This window comes from Cupressus sempervirens, chromosome 6 (assembly GCF_028749045.1).
Source record: "Cupressus sempervirens isolate cs-2001-9-10 chromosome 6, ASM2874904v1, whole genome shotgun sequence".
Lineage (NCBI taxonomy): Eukaryota > Viridiplantae > Streptophyta > Pinopsida > Cupressales > Cupressaceae > Cupressus > Cupressus sempervirens.
In genome coordinates, this window is record NC_143123.1 from 144,419,339 (window position 1) to 144,438,161 (window position 18,823).

At 37.3% G+C, this 18,823-nt stretch overlaps 1 protein-coding gene across 4 annotated transcripts in view; it reads right to left on the minus strand.

Annotated features, from left to right (window-relative positions):
• LOC149551636 (Pyridine nucleotide-disulfide oxidoreductase family protein) overlaps positions 1-18,823 on the minus strand; it is a 171,235-nt gene that overhangs the window by 80,010 nt on the left and 72,402 nt on the right. For all 4 annotated transcript variants that reach the window (XR_016352783.1, XM_089787141.1, XM_089787142.1 and 1 more), the window contains exon 6: positions 40-149. Coding sequence is in view for 3 of the 4 variants with exons in the window: in XM_089787141.1 (XP_089643267.1) it covers positions 40-149 (110 nt within the window). In the remaining variant the exon portion in view is untranslated. The remainder of the gene's footprint in view (positions 1-39; positions 150-18,823) is intronic.

Here is an 18,823-nt window from a genome sequence, read left to right on the forward strand (position 1 = left end):
CCATGGCATGAAGAAAGCATTCTGAAGAAATTGGTTAACCTGATGCAGCTTTTCTGCAATGCAGATAAGGCATGCTCTGCAATATCAGTAGTAGCCAGTTCCTTTAATGGACGTAGAAGAATCCTAGCAACATCAAGGGCTACGTTGCCCTGCAAAATCAAACAATAAAATAATCACTTTAAAGCTAAGTTTGCGGATTCAGAAGCAGATACCGGATGCAGGGAAAAAAAGAATTTGGATGCGGATGCTGGAGGAAGCGCGCGCACACATGTGTGTGTATGCAAAGAAATACAAGAAATATACAAAAAGAACTCATTTGATAGTATGACAGTGATACTTCACCCTTTATCAAAATTCAAGATATTTCAAAATTCATATGGTATATCAATATGTGCTTGTTCAACATTAGAGTTTAATCTTAGAATATAAGTTATAACGTTCCAATGAGTCATGTTCAAGATTCCAACAAAATAAAAACTTAGTTAATGAATATGCATCAGAATTTGAATCATAAGGATTATTTGATGTATCTCCTTCAGTTCCTCACAAATTCTTGATAATGAATACTGCAGAACAAAGCAATTCAAAACATTACGAAAACTATCAAAGGTAAAAATATACAGCATAGATACATATAAGTGTAATACAATATTATAACCAAAAATAAACATATAGATCTTGTAAAAATGACAAAAGAACCCACATGAAATATTAGCTCTCTAGTATACAGGTGCTACATTATAAACCAGTATTTGTATCATCTTCACCGCAAAAAAAAAGATTTGGAATAATACCAATAGAACAAACCAGTATGCTCAGATGCCTTGTGCAATGCAATCAAAACTCCAACCCATACAAACTGTAAGGCAGAAAGCTATTTCAAAATAACCATACTGACCAGGTACACATCCATAATAGATCGAGTCAGTAATGTCTGCATTGTTAACTTGAGAGCCACCAGGACATAAACAAAATTTAGTCCTGTAGAATTGCTTCTGATAAACAAGCTCTCCAATTGCCCTACTAATGTCGTTGTTGCTTATAGCAAATTCAGTATATTATTAGTTTTATATTAGTTTTCTAGGCGTTGGGCCCATGGAGTCCTCCGGATGTGTCCAGATTCCCTACAGATGCTGATCGAAAGCCAGCCACAGGCTTCAAGATCTTGCTTCCAAATGCATCCGAAAGCCTGTAATGTTTCATTCTAGAGTTTCCTTATAAGGTCCCGTAGTATGCTTTAGGTAGTCTTGTCGTGTGCTTCAGCTAGTCTGGTTGTGTGCTCTAGGTAGTATCCCTCAGTGCTTCGGGTGGCCAGTGCTTTAGGTAGTTCTCCCTCAGTGCTTCGGGTGGCCAGTGCTTCAAGTAGTTCTCCCTCAGTGCTTCGGATGGCCAGTGCTTCAAGTAGTTCTCCCTTAGTGCTTCGAGTGGCCAATGCTTCAAGTCTGTGCTTTAGGTAGTTCTCCCTCAGTGCTTTTGGCGGTTAGTGCTTCAGGTAGTTCTGCCTTAGTCCTTTGGGTGGCCAGTGCTTCAAGTAGTTCTCCCTTAGTGCTTCGGGTGGCCAGTGCTTCAAGTAGTTCTCCCTTAGTGTTTCAGGTGGCTAGTGCTTTAGATAGTACAATATTATCTTGATGGTCATACGGTAGAGTGTATGGTCGTACAATGTAGGCCTGAAGGTGGTACGTTGTTCTCTTGAAGGTCGTACAGTAGTGTAAGTGACCGTATGGTAGATGCATGAAGGCTGTACCGTTCTCCCTTGGAGGCTGTACAATAGTGTGGTGGTCGTATGGTGTAATGCCACTATGGTCATACGGGTAGGAGGTGCAACAGGCATACATTGTGGGGAGAAGATAAGCTGTACGATATTATAGCAGCAATATAGTTACGAAGTTTTCCAAGTCATATAGTTGCAGTATGGAAGATGCACTTCGTGATGTGGGGAATGGATGGTGTACGGATAGAGAAGGAATGTTGAGTTATGCAACCATAAATTTATAGATCCAAATTCATCAATAAACCAAACAAGAATGGAGATTGAACACGAATATCCTTCAATTAATATTTGCAATAAGATGGTGCTCTCATTTGCCAGATCAAAGCGAAGTATTACATGCAATGGAATAGGGTGAGGGTTGAATCCTACTGAAACCGAACAAGCCAAGTAGAGAAGATCTTTCACTTCCGAAATAGCAAACAACAAAGAATCCCAATAGGAATTCGCAATACAAAATAAATAATCAGAATGCATATCTACGACTATCTACAAGCCGTGCTTAAATACCCGTCAGAGAAAACCTTTCCGAGGGTGTACAAAGATAGCTGATGACAACACTTACCAACGGAAACTAAAATAAAAATAGGTCAGAGATATATTAAATCAATCAGAACCACAAATACAAACATCAACTTGGGCCCCATATTAATTAATTGAAGTAACTAATTAAAGGTCCTTATATTATTTAAATTTCGGGACCAATTAATTAATTAATTAAATTTAAAAATTACATTAAAATTTGGGGACATCACAAATCCTTGCTACCCAAAGATTGCTTGCCCTCAAGCAATCCGTCATCTGACGAAACACCAACAGCTCTAGGGTCCCAAATCAAATGCACAGGCAAGACAAGTGAAATGACATCAATCCTCTGCAGCACCACATCGCTATCAAACTTTCGCTTTGTTATTCTGATATAAATATTATCGTCTCTTGATTCACCAAGATCCCAAACCAAACATGCAGGTGAAATGAGTGAATTGTCATCAAACCTCCCTTGCACCCCACTGTCATTAAGCATCCGTTGAGCCACTCTGATATAAACATTGTCATAGCCTTCACTAGGATCCCAATGACACAAAATAATGAAATCTTGCATATCATTATGTTCAAAAATCTCTTTGGGTATGGTCCTGCACATAGACGTTGATGGTGGCACAAACTTACCCGCTGACACAACCACAACGACCACTATTATATTCTTGACAGATGAAACCTTGACAAAGAGAGCTTTAGTGGTGAGAATGTCGACGAAAGGGGGCTCGACTGTGAGAACTTTGGCGACATGAGCTTCAGTGAAGTGTGCCACAATGATGGGAGCCTCAAAAAAGAGTACCTCAGTAAAGGGAACCTTGGCAAGAAAAACCTCAACGGAGAGTACCTCAACGAAAAACAAAATTTTAGCTACAGATAAAACCTCAATGGCACTCAGAACCTCAATTGTAGCCTCGATGATGGATAGAGCCTCAACAGTGAACAATGTCTCAATGGCAACAAACGTAGCTATTGCAACCGATGCAGCCAAGATGATGGACACACAATGATGATAGAGACAACCATGACGTCATCGATGGATATAACTACAATGACAGATACACCCTTGATGACGGATACAGACTTGATGTTAGTAATGGACACAACGACGTTGACAGATGCAACAATGATGACGAACATGATGATGGACTTGGCAATAGACATGGCTACAGTGACGACAATGGACATAATTAAGATGACATACATGATGGTGGCAGCGATGTCAAACATGGCAACGGACAAGGCGGCGGTGATGACAACGGACACAATGACAATGACAAATATGGTGATGGTGACAACAACGGACACAATGACGATGACGGACATGAACTCGATGATGGAGATGGACTCGGTGTCGATGACGGACACAATGGTGACGGATACGAACTCAATGAGGGACACAAACTCGATGTCGGTGATGGATACGACAGTAACAGACACAAACTCGATGACGGATACGAATTCGATGTCAGTGACGAACACGACGATGATAGACATGACAACGGTAACAGACACGAACTTGACGATGGACACGGCATCGATGACGGACACAAATTTGACAATGGACATGAACTTGACGTTGGTGACGAACATGACGATGATGGACATGACAGTGACAGATACGATGTTGACGGACACGAACTCAACGACGGACACAAACTTAGCGTCGATGATGGACACGAACTCGACGACAAACATAGACTCGACGTCAATGATGGACACGACGGTGACATATACGACGACGATGACGGACACGAACTCAACGATGGACATGGACTCAGTGTCGGTGACAAACACAATGGTGATGGACACAATGGTGACAGACACAACGACGATGACAGACGCACAACCTCAATGACGGACAAAACCACGATGATGGACATAGCTTCGGTGACAAACACAAAGCCTTGGCAACAGATACAGCTTCCATTATGGACACCACTTCGGCATTTGATAGAACTTCCTCAATGGATAGTGCCTTGGTGACAGGCACAACCTCAAGCACAACTTCGGTGATGGGCACAACTTGATCCGTCCATGTCTTCATAAGATCCATGCAAGCAACCTCTTCACTTTTTTGGTGTTCTCCCCATGTTGGTGTCGCAGAAAGATTTAGTAAATCCTCCTAGATCAGCCCTGTAATCATGCCTTCATTCTCCTCATGTAAAGCATCGCCCTTATCATTATCATCCATTTTCTCCTACTTGTGCAAATGAGATATTAATTTTTCTTCACAATGCTTGAAAATATTACTAACCAATCTATATGTTGCTATAGAGGGGATACATTCTAGATTACGAACAACCCATAACATAGATGTGATGGGTTGGGATATCTCATCCATCTCTTCAATGCACGAAATCATAAGACTCCATAGCAACTGGAATCTTAGTATCATGATCTTCCTTGATGGTCAACAAGAAGTGATGGAACATATCATGAACCAAATTCTGCAATTTGAGATCTAAGAGAAGATTACTTACTTTGGCATTTGCACAATTCTCCAGTATTGTAGATCTCCTACCAAAAGGGTCACTACTAAAGTCATCAAGACTCTGAAAGCTGTCAACTATCAATTGCAATATCTCTATCATGGTGTTATCATCATACGGTGCTTTAGGAGCCGAAATTCTCAAGACCTCACTGAGACATGCTGCAACCGCCAATCTTTTATCCTTGTCATGGTGTCTCAAAAGCCTGGGTTGACTTAAGGCATCCTTAATCAGCGAGAGGATTCTCTGTATAAATCTTGAAGGTAATTGGTCCACTTGACACAAACATACTTCCAATATATCTAATGGAAGATCAACACGCTTGTTGAGCTCTTTGCCAATCTTTTGTAGTGCCTTCAACCACCACTCTCCATCATTGTCCGACGCCATAGTGTGATCCAAATACCAAAATCTCCCAATCATCCTAGCAGGCTAGCAAGATCACCAGCTTTGATACCACTGTAATGTTTTGTTCAAGAGTTTCCTTATGAAGTCCCGTAGTATGATTTACGTAGTCTTATCGTGTACTTCAAGTAGTCTAGTTGTGTGCTCCAAGTAGTATCCCTTCAGTGCTTCGAATGGCCAGTGGTTTAGGTTAGTGCTTCAAGTAGTTCTCCCTTAGTACTTCGGGTGGTCAGTGCTTCAAGTAGTTCTCCCTTAGTGCTCCGGGTGGCCAATGCTTCAGGTCCATGCTTTAAGTAGTTCTCCCTCAATGCTTCCGATGGCCAGTGCTTCAAGTCAGTGCTTTAGGTAGTTCTCCCTCAATGCTTCGAGTGGCTAGTGCTTCAAGTCAGTGCTTCAAGTAGTTCTCTCTCAGTGCTTTGGCTGGCCAGTGCTTCAGGTAGTTCTCCCTCAGTGCTTTAGGTGACCACTGCTTCAGGTAGTACCGTGGTACGATATTATCGTGATGGTTGTATGGTAGAGTGTATGGCCATACAGTGTAGGCCTAAAGGTGGTACAGTAGTGTAAGTGATCGTACTATGGATGCCTAAAGGCTATACGGTTCTCCCTTGGAGACCATACGATATTGTGGTGGTCATATGGTGGAATGCCACTATGGCCGTACGAGATAAAGCTACAACGATCGCACGGTGTGGGGAGAAGACAAGTCGCACGATATGATAGCAAATATACAGATAAGTAATTTTCTAAGTCGTAGAGTTGCAGTATAGAAGATGCACTTTGTGATGTGGGGGATGGATGGTGTACGGATAGAGGAGGAATGCTAAGTTATGCAACCATAAATTTATAGATCTAAATTCATCAATAAACCAAACAAGAATGGAGATTGAACATGAATATCCTTCAATTAATATTTGCAATAAGATGGTGCTATGATCTGCCAAATCCAAGCAAAGTATTAAACGCAACGGAATAGGATGAGGGTTGAATCCCACCGAAACCGAACAAGCCAAGTAGGGAAGATCTTTCACTTCCGAAATGGCGAACAACAACGAATTCCAACTAGAATTCATAGTACAAAATAAATAAACAGAATGCATATCTATGTCTACCTACAAGTCGTGCTTAAATACCCGTCCGGGAAAACCTTTCTGAGGGTGTACAAAGATAGCCGACGACAACACTTACCAAACTAAAATAAAAATAGGTCCAAGATATATTAAATCAATCGGAACCACAAATACAAATATTAACTTGGGCCTCATATTAATTAATTAAAGTAACTAATTAAAGGTCCTTATATTATTTAAATTTTGGGTCCAATTAATTAATTAATTTAATTTAAAAATTACATTAAAATTTGGGGACATGACAAAGCCTGTAGCTCGCTTCCAGCTAGCATCCGTAGGGAATCCGGAGGCATCAGGAATCTGTCCGTCTACACTTCCGCATCCACCTGATCTAGGGACGAATAGGTATCTTAGCTTTAAAGGATACATGGAACAACTAAAATGCCACTAATAAGAGATACCAGATAGTATTGACTCATTGAGCACCAAATGCAACATCTGAAAGATGCAAACAAGGGTTAGGAAAAACATGTATGGAATGCTTAGAGATTAGAATTTTAACTATCAATAATCCTTAAATAAATGAAAAAAGGCAATAAAAGATATCAGTTCATCTTCACAATTGATGGGAAACATGACAATGAGTTAATTCAACTAGCTCTCAATAGCCTTACCATTATCATTCAAAGTATGCCTAGAAATTTGTTTACACACACACACACACACATAGATATATAGATGTATATGCATATATATATATATATATATATATATATATATATATATATATATATATATATATATATATATATATATATATATATATATATGTATGTATATGTATGTATGTATATGCATGCATATACATCCATATACATATGTATATACATACATAGAAATATATAACAAAAACTGAAACTAAACCATGACATTTAACTAAAATTATAAAACAGAAAATCAAAAGAAAAAAAAGAGAAAAATTGAAACTAAAAATGTAATCAAAACTTAATAGATGTAATATCTGAATCTGACAAAACTGGAAGTAGCGGAAAAGCAAATTTAAAAGTTCTAGAAAACTGAAATAGATAATTAATGGGAGCAAAAATGAAGTAAAATCTTGCTGAAACACAAGAATTGAAATTCCCTTTTGATTATTATAGACATCAAGTTTCCACAGTCCATGTTTATGTTATTCAAGCTTCTGGTATCAAGTGTGTATTTTTCTTTTTATCAACAACATTTTGAATCATACTCCATGATTCATCATCAGGATGGAGAGTAGAGCCAGAGAGAAAAATGATAACTTGCTGACCAAAAGCTCTATATATAGTGAAGGGGAGGCAAAAGGCGAGAGAGACAAGGAGGGAAAAAATATAAAAAATAAGAAAACATATAGAAATATATAAGGATTTTTTAAAGCTAGAAAATAAAATAGACAATAGAATTGAAAACTATATCACACCTCATAAAAGGATAAAACTTTCTAAGAATATGGAAGCTCACTCAAGCTAAAATTACTTCAGAGAAGTGTTTGGCCACTGCCCTTGGCCTGGACACTGTTGCTGTAGGATCAAGCACAACCACTTCCACTTAAAACATAAGACTCACAAGGATGAACAAATATCAGTATCGATTTTACCATGAAACAACTCAAGTATTAAAAAGCTCAAACTTTACCAACAGCTTGGTTGAACAAAATCCAGGGACATTGATTAAAAAGGTGGATTGGCACATTAACCCCAAACTCATTCTGCCTGGCAACATAAAAAAATTGACCGGGTCCACAGCTTAACAATGTCACTTTTATCAACATAGAACAAACTAAAAATTCAACAAAATACCAGAATCATCTCAACATTTCATTGCTTCAAATGTGTTGTAAAACAAAGAATTTACAAATAGGGAATGATGATCTTGTGTCTAAAATGGGGACTTGAAATGTAACAGGAGTCATCTACCATGCAATGATGTTGCATTCAATTGCAAAGAGAAAAAGGGTAACAGATCAAGAGGTATCCAACTCAGGTCCTAACTGAAAGTCCTAGAACAAAGGTTTAAGAAGGAAATTTATCAGGCCAAAAGAAAATTGCTTCAAGTCATGATGAACCAGCTCCCCATACATGACTGTTAACCACATCAAGGAAAAAAAAAAAATCATATAAATACGTATACAAATTCAGAAGAAAAGACACTGTTCTCAATGCTTGAACACCTAGAGATACTTCAAGTAATGCTCAGAACATAGGTTTTTGCATATGAATGTGCTAAAGAATAATAAAATATTTTCAGTTCATTACTGTGAAGGTTTCATATAAAAGGTAGCTGTTGGCAAAGGTGTTTCCCTTTGAAGAACACACAGAAAATACTCAAGAGGGGTGAATCAATATTTCAAAAAAATTTAGCTAATAAGAACATGAAACCACATAATACATAGAGAGAGCAAGCATCAAGATGCATACACTGAATTTAACAAAATCCTTTTGAGTAACAAACCACGGCATACAAAAGATTTCTTTGACAAACTAGGCACCAACCCAGACTACATAAGTAAGCACAAGCTCCTAAAGAGCACCAACTCTCCTCAAAGCATCAACTCCAATCAGCTAAAGCACCAACTCAAATGCAAAACTTAAATAACCCCTTTTACAACATACCCAACAATTCAATCACCACACAAACATTTACACACTTCCCATCAAAACAATTCTTGACTTCTTATCTTTATTGAAGTCTGATAATGTGTAGCAATGAACACAACCATATGGCAGTACAAAGTATATTGGAATAGTTTCCAAACTAGTTCCTCAACACTTTTGTTATGTCGTCCCATAGAGCAATCCATAACATTACAAATCACATTCACACTATATAACTTCTATAGAAAAAAACAAGTGCAATCTCTTCTGCACGGTATAGCTTTTACAAAATTAAAGAAAGTGCAAACTCCTCTACAAATAACTAATGGTATTAATGAGTATTACCAGTGACCATGTCTCTAGAGAATGACATTGAACAGGATAAACATTTTTCCATGCTAATTGCAGTTTCCTCAAATCTCTGCTTCAACTTGCAACCACTTGTTCGAAAATAAACATGCACAACTGTACACCACTATTTATCAAAAAGCGGACTCCATTTTTATCATCATTCTTGACTTTATTTTTCACATGATCAACTCATAACTATTACAATAATAGATAGTTTCTTTTTATATTTAATGGTTATCTATTGTAATCTACAGTAAATATTAGAATCTTTCTAATATTTAGTTAGCTCTTAGTTGTTAGTTATATGTTAGTTATTTGCCTTAATTTTTGAAACTGAGTTTTCAGGATACCTTGTGTGCAGGAAAAATCGACTCCTACAAAACCCAAATAGGGTTTCTCAGTAGCGTCTCTCTAAAATTCCTTACCATTCCTAAATGTTTTTGGTCTGCAACTTGTTTTGGATGTTGGGTGATCTTTTTCTGCTACTCGCACATGCAATTTTCGGCCCTGTTCCTGCAAAGATCAGGCATCTTTTTCTGCAAATCGTGGCTAGTGAGTCATCGTTTTTTGTTTATCAACATTTGTTTTCTGCAAAAGTGTTTGTTGTGAACATTTTCTGCAAAATCGTGGCCATTTTCATGGGATTTTTTACCCTGTTTAGCCACAATTCTTACAGACGTTTTTTAGCTTGTCATTTTCCTGTAGCCGCAATTGTTTTTTTGCCCGCATTTTTTATGTTTGAATACTTTTGTGAGTTGCTTGCATTTCCCTTTCAACTCATGGCATTCTATAAGGACAATCTGGTTTTTTCAGCAAGTTTTGGAACTTTCATAGCCGCCTAGGTCTCAAACATTTTTCAACTACAACTTTGACCCTTCAGAGCAAATTGGAAAACAAAATTCAATTGCAAATTCTTGGTGATTTATTCAAGAGCTCAATTGGGTTGTCGTCTATTTTTTCTAGGTGCCTTGATTTTTGAGCGAGCAGGTCCAGAATCCGATAGCATGTTCTTTCTGGGTTTTCCGAGGTCTCTTTTGGGTACCTCTTTATTTTTTATGGGTCTTCCGATTTTTTACCTAAAAGTATGTACCTTCACAGATTTTCACACTTTTTCACTGAAAAACGTGCTATGGAATCTTTGACAAATATTTTCGTGGAGGGAAGTCAGAAGTTCAATGGTCGCAATTATGGCACGTGGAAGCAATAAATGCTAATAATCTTTGAATATCGAAATATTGATCAGATTGTTTTGGGTGTTATAGCATCCGAATGCAGCCAGACTAATCAGGGTACATATGATCAAAATAATCGAGAGGGGATGATGCTTTTTGAATTATCCATAGCTGATGATCAACTCCCTCAAAATCCATTCGGTAAGACAACTGTCGAGATATGGGAGCATCTCGAGAAACTTCAAGAGACTTCAGACAAAAGGATAGCCTTCTTTCTCAACAACACTTTGCTTTCTATCACCATGGATGAACAGAAATCCCTCCAAGGACACCAGAATAGGATTCAGGAAATCTGTGATCAATTGCTTGCCATTGGATGCAAATTGGAGGAAGAGGACATTGGGGTAATAACCCTCAAAAGTTTACCCAAATCCTACGAGCATTTTATCAAAGACTCTCAACATCAATTCTAGTGGTGTTTACCTAGAGTTCACAGATCTCTAACACTTCTTCAACAAGATCAATGGAAATAGCAACTCGGTAGCAATTCCAGCTCTGCCTCCACAGAGAAAGCCTTTACTACTAAATCCTTTCAAAAGGATAAGGGCAAGTCTCCTTCACAGCAGTCCTCTTAGCGGAAGTCCTCTGGTCTAGCACCAGAAAGCTCCAACAAAAGAACATTCAATGCAACTACTACCAGAAGGATGGTCACATGAACGTTGAATGTCAGAAATGCTTAGCTGCCTTTTCCAAGCAATCAGATTCACAGTCCAAACAGAATAGTGCAGAGCACAATGAGGAAACATAATCTGCCTTTTACGCCTTCATGACTAAAAGCCATACAGATCATGCGAAGTCATTTGCTTGGTACATTGGTTCAAGTACCTCTCGTCTTTTCACCCACCGTAGAGACTGGTTCACAGACTACCAGCCTTTATTCAGATTCAGTTATTTTTAGTGGAGGGGAAGAGTACATACTTGTCGGCAAAGGTAACATTCACAAATAGTCTATTGGGAGGAATCTCATTTTCCTTGATGTGTAGTATGTTCCAAGGATGGAAATAAATCTACTCTCAATCAATGAATTGATATGACACTCTCCACGGTTAGATGTTACCTCCAATTCACATCGGTGCACTATTAGTGACAGGGAGACTAGGGTTGTTGTTGAAGTTGACCTTGATGATCATTGTCTTTTCCAACTTGCCAATTTTTGGTGATTCGCAGGACTTAGCTATGGTTGTTTGGCAATCTTCTGTCAATTCACTTTGGCATCAACAATATGGGCACTTAAATGTGCATTATCTCTCTCAACTTGCTTGGGAAGAGCTTGTCCTCGAATTTCCTGAGATTCAAATTCAACAACTTGAAGTTTGTGATGCAAGCCAGGCTAGGAAGCAACATCGCACACCTTTAAAAAGTGGTGATTCATGGCGGGCTTCTCAAGTACTTCAGTTTGTTCAAGTCAATATCTACAGCCCTATGGTCACTCCTTTTGTTCGTGGGTCTAGCTATTTTCAGTTGTTTGTTGATGATTTCGGTAAAAAAATGTGGGTCTATTTTCTTAAAAAGAGATCAGAAGCATTTAATGTATTTCAGAAGCTTAAAACTCTCATTGAAAAAGAGTTTGGGAAATCTAATATTGCTCTTAGGTCAGCTAATGGGAGGGAATTTCGTTCTAATGAATTCTTTAGCTTTTGTGATATTCATGGAATCAAGCACCAATTAACCACACCCCACACACCACAACATAACAATGTAGTTGAATGTCGAAACAAAACAGTCACTAAGATGGCTCGATCCATGCTCGACCATAGACATGTTCCAAAGAAGTTTTGGGCTTAGGTAGTTAACACTAAAGTTTACCTTTTGAACCAGTCACCCACTATGTTGCTCAAAGGTATCACTGAAACTAGAATAGGCTTGGTCAGGTCGCAAGCCTGAAATAAGTTACCTGAGGGTTTTTGGCTCTCTTGCATATATTTGTATCCTTTCACGCACCAAGTTGGATGCCAAGAGTCCTAAACTCATGCATGTTGGATACAGTAGTCTTCAAAAAGCCCACAACCTAATCAACAATGAGACATCTCATATCTTGTCGTGATGTAGTCTTTGATGAGCAGTGAAGACCATTCATGCCTATTTCTCTTGTTCCTAATCCAACAAATCAACCTATGAAGGTTCATGATTTGGGAGTTCGGCTTCCATTAGACCCACCTAACGGGAGGGATCCAACAGCTCTAGCAGCCCAATTAAACTAGTGATTCTTGTACAGACACCCTCAACTTCTCCTGCAGGATGAACCAGATTTGCAGATGCTTGACCTAATTTTGATCCAACTTCTTCTGATGAGGAACCTGGTTATAAAGTACCTCCTAATACTAATGTTAGTTCTTCTCTCCAAACTAAGTGGCGGGCTAAGACACCTGTTGATCTTTGAGATGATGAGCTCATCAATGGGAGAACTACTCGGAAAAAGAGCAAACCTACAGAGACATTTAATTTTTCTCTCATGGCCAACATTCACAGTGTGTTGGAACCTCAGACATACTTTGAGGCTATAAAATCTGAACACCAAAGCTTGTTGAAGAATAATAGCTAGGTCCTTTATGATCTTCCACCAAGGAAGAAACCCATTGGCTGCAAATAAATCTAAAAAATTAAATACAAATCTGTTGGAACTTTGGATTAAGTAAAAAGCTCATTTCGTTGCAAAGGGCTATTCTCAGTGTCAAGGTATTGATTACGAGGAGACCTTTGCTCCAACTACAAAGATGAGCACTATGAGATTAGTCCTGGCCATGGCAACACAATTTAGCTGGAAAGTCCATCAAATGGATGTCAAGAGTGCTTTCCTGAATGGTAACCTACAAGAAGAGTTCTATATGATGCAGCCTCTTGGTTTCAAGGTTGTTGGTAAAGAACACTAGGTTCTTAGCCTAGTGAAATCTCTCTATGGTTTGAAGCAAACCACTAGGCCATGGTACATGAAAATTGATAAGTGCCTCAATGATTAAGGCTTCCAGAGAAGTTCTTCAGACTCAAATTTGTATATCGAGACTACTAGCACTGACATCATCCTTCTGTTCATTTTGCAGATGATTTGATCATCATTGGCATTTCAACATTTTTGATTCAAGGAATCAAACAAAGTTTATGCTTGTCTTCTGATATGACTGATCTTGTGCTCATGCATGATTGCCTAGGTGTTAAGGCTTGGCAACAATCTTCTAGTATATTTATTTCTCAGCCTAAATATGCTAGGGCTCTGTTAGAGAAGTTTCGCATGCGAGGTTGCAAGCCTGCATCTACACACATGGAGAAAGGTCTAAAGTTATCAGCCAAGTCTGATTCTTCTCCAGTTGATGATACTACAGAGGCAACTAGTAGGCAGCCTCATCTACCTCTCTACTACTAGAACTAATATCAGCTTCGCAATCAGCTACATCTCACGCTTTATGACATGTCCCAAGGTTGATCATTGGATGACAGCAAAGTGTGTGCTTCATTATGTGAAGAAAACTCCTAATTATGGACTTTTTTACACTCATAGATCTAATCCTAGAATCAATAGTTTCACAGATTCAAATTGGGTTAGCTTTATTGATAAAAAGTCAACTTCTGAATATGTGTTCAAATTGGGATATGGTGCCATTACATGGACCAGCAAGAAGCAACATGCAATTCCTCTCTCCTCTACAAAGGGATGGTTAAGGCAGGTTGTAAAGCAAATTGGCTTTGTCAGATGCTTGGGGATATGCAAATGTCACCAGCAGGACCGACCACTTTGTTTGTTGATAACAAAGGCGTTATAAAGTTAGCACAAAACCCAATACTCCATGAACGAACCAAGCATGTGGATGTTCACTATCACTACATACGGCAGCTGGTTGAAGACGGGAAAATAGACTTGCAGTATGTTCCTACAGTGGATCAGACTGTAGACATTCCCACCAAGCCTCTTAGTCCAAATAAGTTTGTTAATTTCAAAGGACAGCTTGGTGTAGTGGATAGAATAACCATTAAGGGAGGGTATTACAACAATATATAGTTTCTATTTATATTTAATGGTTATCTATTGCAATATACTGCGAATATTAGAATCTTTCTAATATTTAGTTAGCTCTTAGTTGTTAGTTATCTGTTATAGCTAGAATAGAATATTTCTATTCTTAACGATCGTTCCCTAAGGAAACATCGTTTATTCATTTGTACACATTAATCATTTGGTCTCTGTTAATATCAAGCAAGTATTTTACCAATTACTTCTCGTAATAATAACAAATCATTAACCATTGTACCTAGTCATTGTTCAGGAATATCTTCGTTCACGCAACCTTGACTTCTTTTTCATTGGTATCCACCAAGCACATTGCCCTCTATAACATGCTTGAATCCTAATGTTGTATCCTTACTAATTGATTTCTTTGATTGAAGATATTACACAGCTTCTTCAACTCTTACCATACAGAAAGTAATCCATCCCAAACATCATGAGGATAGTCAACTGACCATTCCAAATAAAGAATGATTCCCCTTTAATTCAAGGCTTTATACAGCCACACACAATAAATAGAAGGAATAAATAAACTTGTTCTAAGAAAGAAATGCTAAGTAATATATTTTAAAGCCATTTGTTTTAAAGTTCATATAAGTCAACTCAACGTAATATTCTATGGTAACATAGCAGGTGACTGTATTATCCCCAATGAATGTTTTCCCCAAAAATTTTCACAAAATTTTAAACAAATATTGCATGCAACAAATTTTCAATTTCGTAACAATAATATAAAATTACCAAAGTGAAAAATTAGCTTCTGAAATGATATTGCATTTTAATCACCTGCAAAATAGTAACATCATCCAATCATAAACACAAATAACAGTCAGATTGGATAGCTAGAAAGAAGGAATTTAAGCACAAGTGAGATACTTGTGTGATATCTCTAGCTAACAATGGGTTTCCGTCCACCGCCTCCAAAATCGAGGGTTTTCGTCCTCAAATTGGAAGAAAAATGATGCTTCCAAGTTCTCCGAGAGATTTCACTAATCAAAACATAATCCAATCATAACCAAGCATATTGCAAATGAGTTCACTCCTCCTTTCAAGCACAACCCTCTAATCTTCATTTCCCTTCTACACAACTCTTCATATTCCTTTCTCTAATTCTTCATTTTCCACTTAAGTGAATAAAGTGCTCTGTTGATAATAGAGTATAATAATATTATGTACTTTAGTCTAAAAGTCACTTTATTTATAAATTATTTAATCTTCAAGCTTTAAAACTAGTAATCAAATGGACTTAGATAATCATGTGTAATAGCTCGTTGGAAAGATCCCAACAAGACGCTTATAGTCCATTACTAAAATGCCAAGAATATTGAACCTTGTTGACTTACTATAAATAATAGGTATCTAGAAACCAGCTGAACCAACTTTGATTGGCTTGAAACTAGGCCAATTCTCACTCTAATCCCTGTAAAATCCTGGTTAGCCTACAAAACTAAGGCAAAATGGGCTAATGACATATCATAAATTAATGGCCTAGAAAAGGTGACATTATAGTCCTCCCTTCCCAAAGATTGCTCGCCCTTAAGTAACCTGCACCTCCCTGTTGATATCAAAGGCTTAGATTCCATATTCGCCATAAGAATGATGCTTTGAGCTTGTCCATATGTTGCACTATACTGGTATAAACATTTCCAACCCCAGATTTGTGTAGCAACTCATCATGAACCAATGCACTAATCAATTGAATGTTAGGATCCAAATCACCCCATATGCATGATAAGTCGAGTCAACCTACCATGTGTTGCTATCATGTATGAGGACACCCTCAATCCAACTAGGAACCTCACTCCAGTTGTAATCACATACAACTCTAATGTCAAGTGGTGGTGGGAGCTCAACATTAGCCAATCTCTATCAAAAAATGAACAAAACAAATCTCTCCAAATGGCTCCCTAATACATAACTTCAATGCTCAACCTGGATCCCAATTGAAGACCTATGTAATGTCCCTAACATCACCAACTCCTATAACGCCCGCACTAATGGAATTAATAATACATGCTCAACTAGCACAATCACATCACCATGCTGAAAGTGGTGGACTAATCCAACAATAGGTGTTACAAGAGTGAACATGTCAAAAGAAAGCAACTTAGAAAGTCGGCCCCACTCGCCTCCCACAACTGTGCAAGGGCAAACATCATGCCAACTATTCACCCCCTATACGCAAGTGTCATCCATCAAAATCAAAACAAGTCCAAGAAGGCCAAGGATGAACCAACATTCTCTCAATGCATTAAACATGCTATCATACTCAATTGTGAACCCTGACTGTAATCATCACACAACTAAGGAATCCCAAACACTAAATTGAAGCATGCCATGAAGATCCTTAGACTCTTGCTACTCAACTCTAATCTCATTGTTACCAATTTGAACCTGAACTGAATGAAAACAAAACTATGAACCATAATTCTTTCTGATGTTGGTTAAACGAAAAGATCATTATGTGCTCCAATAAGGAGTTGGAATTATCAATGTTTGTTTACGGATGTGAACTTTTGATGAGATGGGCATGGAAGCCTGAATCATAGAAATGGGAAAGATGAATTTCCAAGTATTTACAAAATGAAGGATGAGAATCTTATGAATTGTTTCAGATGCCTATGATCTTGATTAGATTTATGATGATCTTGCATAGTATATCATGTTTTTACCCTTGACACATTGTTATACATGTATAATACACATGCGATGTTGATTTTACATATTAAGCTATTGCACATTGTTTTGGAGATACCCTATCATGAGATGATTATTCTAATGAAATATTGGGCTTCAAGACCAAGGTTACAATACAAAAACATGGATTCACTAACCTATTATAGGCAATCTATAAGTTTGCAAGGATGATCTATCCATTAAAGAGGGCTATATGCCAGATGGTACGTATGAGTAATTTAAATTATGATCAAGTTATGATCTGAAACTTGCAGGTTGAAGAATTTCAATTTTGGATACTTATTTTACTTTCAGTAATTGAACCCTGTAAATAAAGATATCAATATGGAATCAAACTAATGATATGGTGAGTGTCTACATAAGTATGACAGGAATATGAAACAAAATCAACTCAACCAATGCTGAGATGACCACCGTTATGGTAAAGTGGACTCAGGTGAGTATGTGTTCAATTTTATGTTACCATGCAAGTATCTTTCTAGAAACTTTAAAGTAAAAATGGATCTTGAGTTCAATTATGATTTTCATTCTAACCCAATTGAGAAAAGAAATGATATCACAATGTTATGTATATATATATATTTCTTGTATGTGGAATATTCTTTTAGTGTCTAAATTGCAAAGGTCATCAAGGACGATGAACCACAAGGGGAATGGTACGTTACATTCCAATTTTAAAAATACTCTTTTATAATGTTCGTTGCAATTTCAAGTTCATCGAGGACGATGAACCTCAAGGGGAATGGTATGTTACATCCCAATTTTTGACCTAGTTTGAAATATAGCCGTTGAGGTTCACATGAAGTCAGTTGATAGTTTAATTTGATATAATCTAACGAAATGGTAAGTTAGTTGGTCATTATGATTTCAAGTGCAAACGACATGTTAGTTGATCGTTAATCGTGAATTCATGAAATTAAGACGAAAGGTTAACTATTATGATTATTTATGATTAAATAATATATAAATTAATTACGAAGAATTTCCTTGCACGAAGCATGTCGAAGGGGTGAAAGCATTGTCAGAAAACAATTAGGTAGGGCATCACCATCATTGGGCAGACAGATAGAGGACCTAGTGACTCGGAACAAACTACATCTGTGGAATCGCATAAGTTATTTAATAAATAGTTTAGTTATAATAATTGAGTTATTTAATAAATAATTTAATTAAAATAATTAAATTATTTATAAAATGTATCTTAAAGGATTTTAATTGTAAATAATTAAATTTGTGCTTTTAAATATTAAAATGAATTGGCATCATTGTATTTAAATAATTTATTAGAATGATGTTTAGTTGTACATTATAATAGTAATGTTTAAATTATAATAATTGAATTGTTATAATTTAAAAATTATAATTTCTCTTTTCAACTTCTTATTTTTTTCCTTTATTCTTCTCCTTCTTGAAATTCGATTTGTTTTGGCATTCGAAAAAATTCTTGTAACTGAAGGTAGCCGTAAGGTCTGGCCCAATCTATATTGTGGCTTCCTTGGTTGTCGGCATCCATTCTTCTTCTTCCTTTTTCAAAATGCAATTCTCTTGGCAAAACGAACCCTTGTTAGATATTTCCAGAGTAATACCAACTTCTTTATCATCCTGCAATCTTCCTATAATTTCCGTGCTCTGCTACAAGCC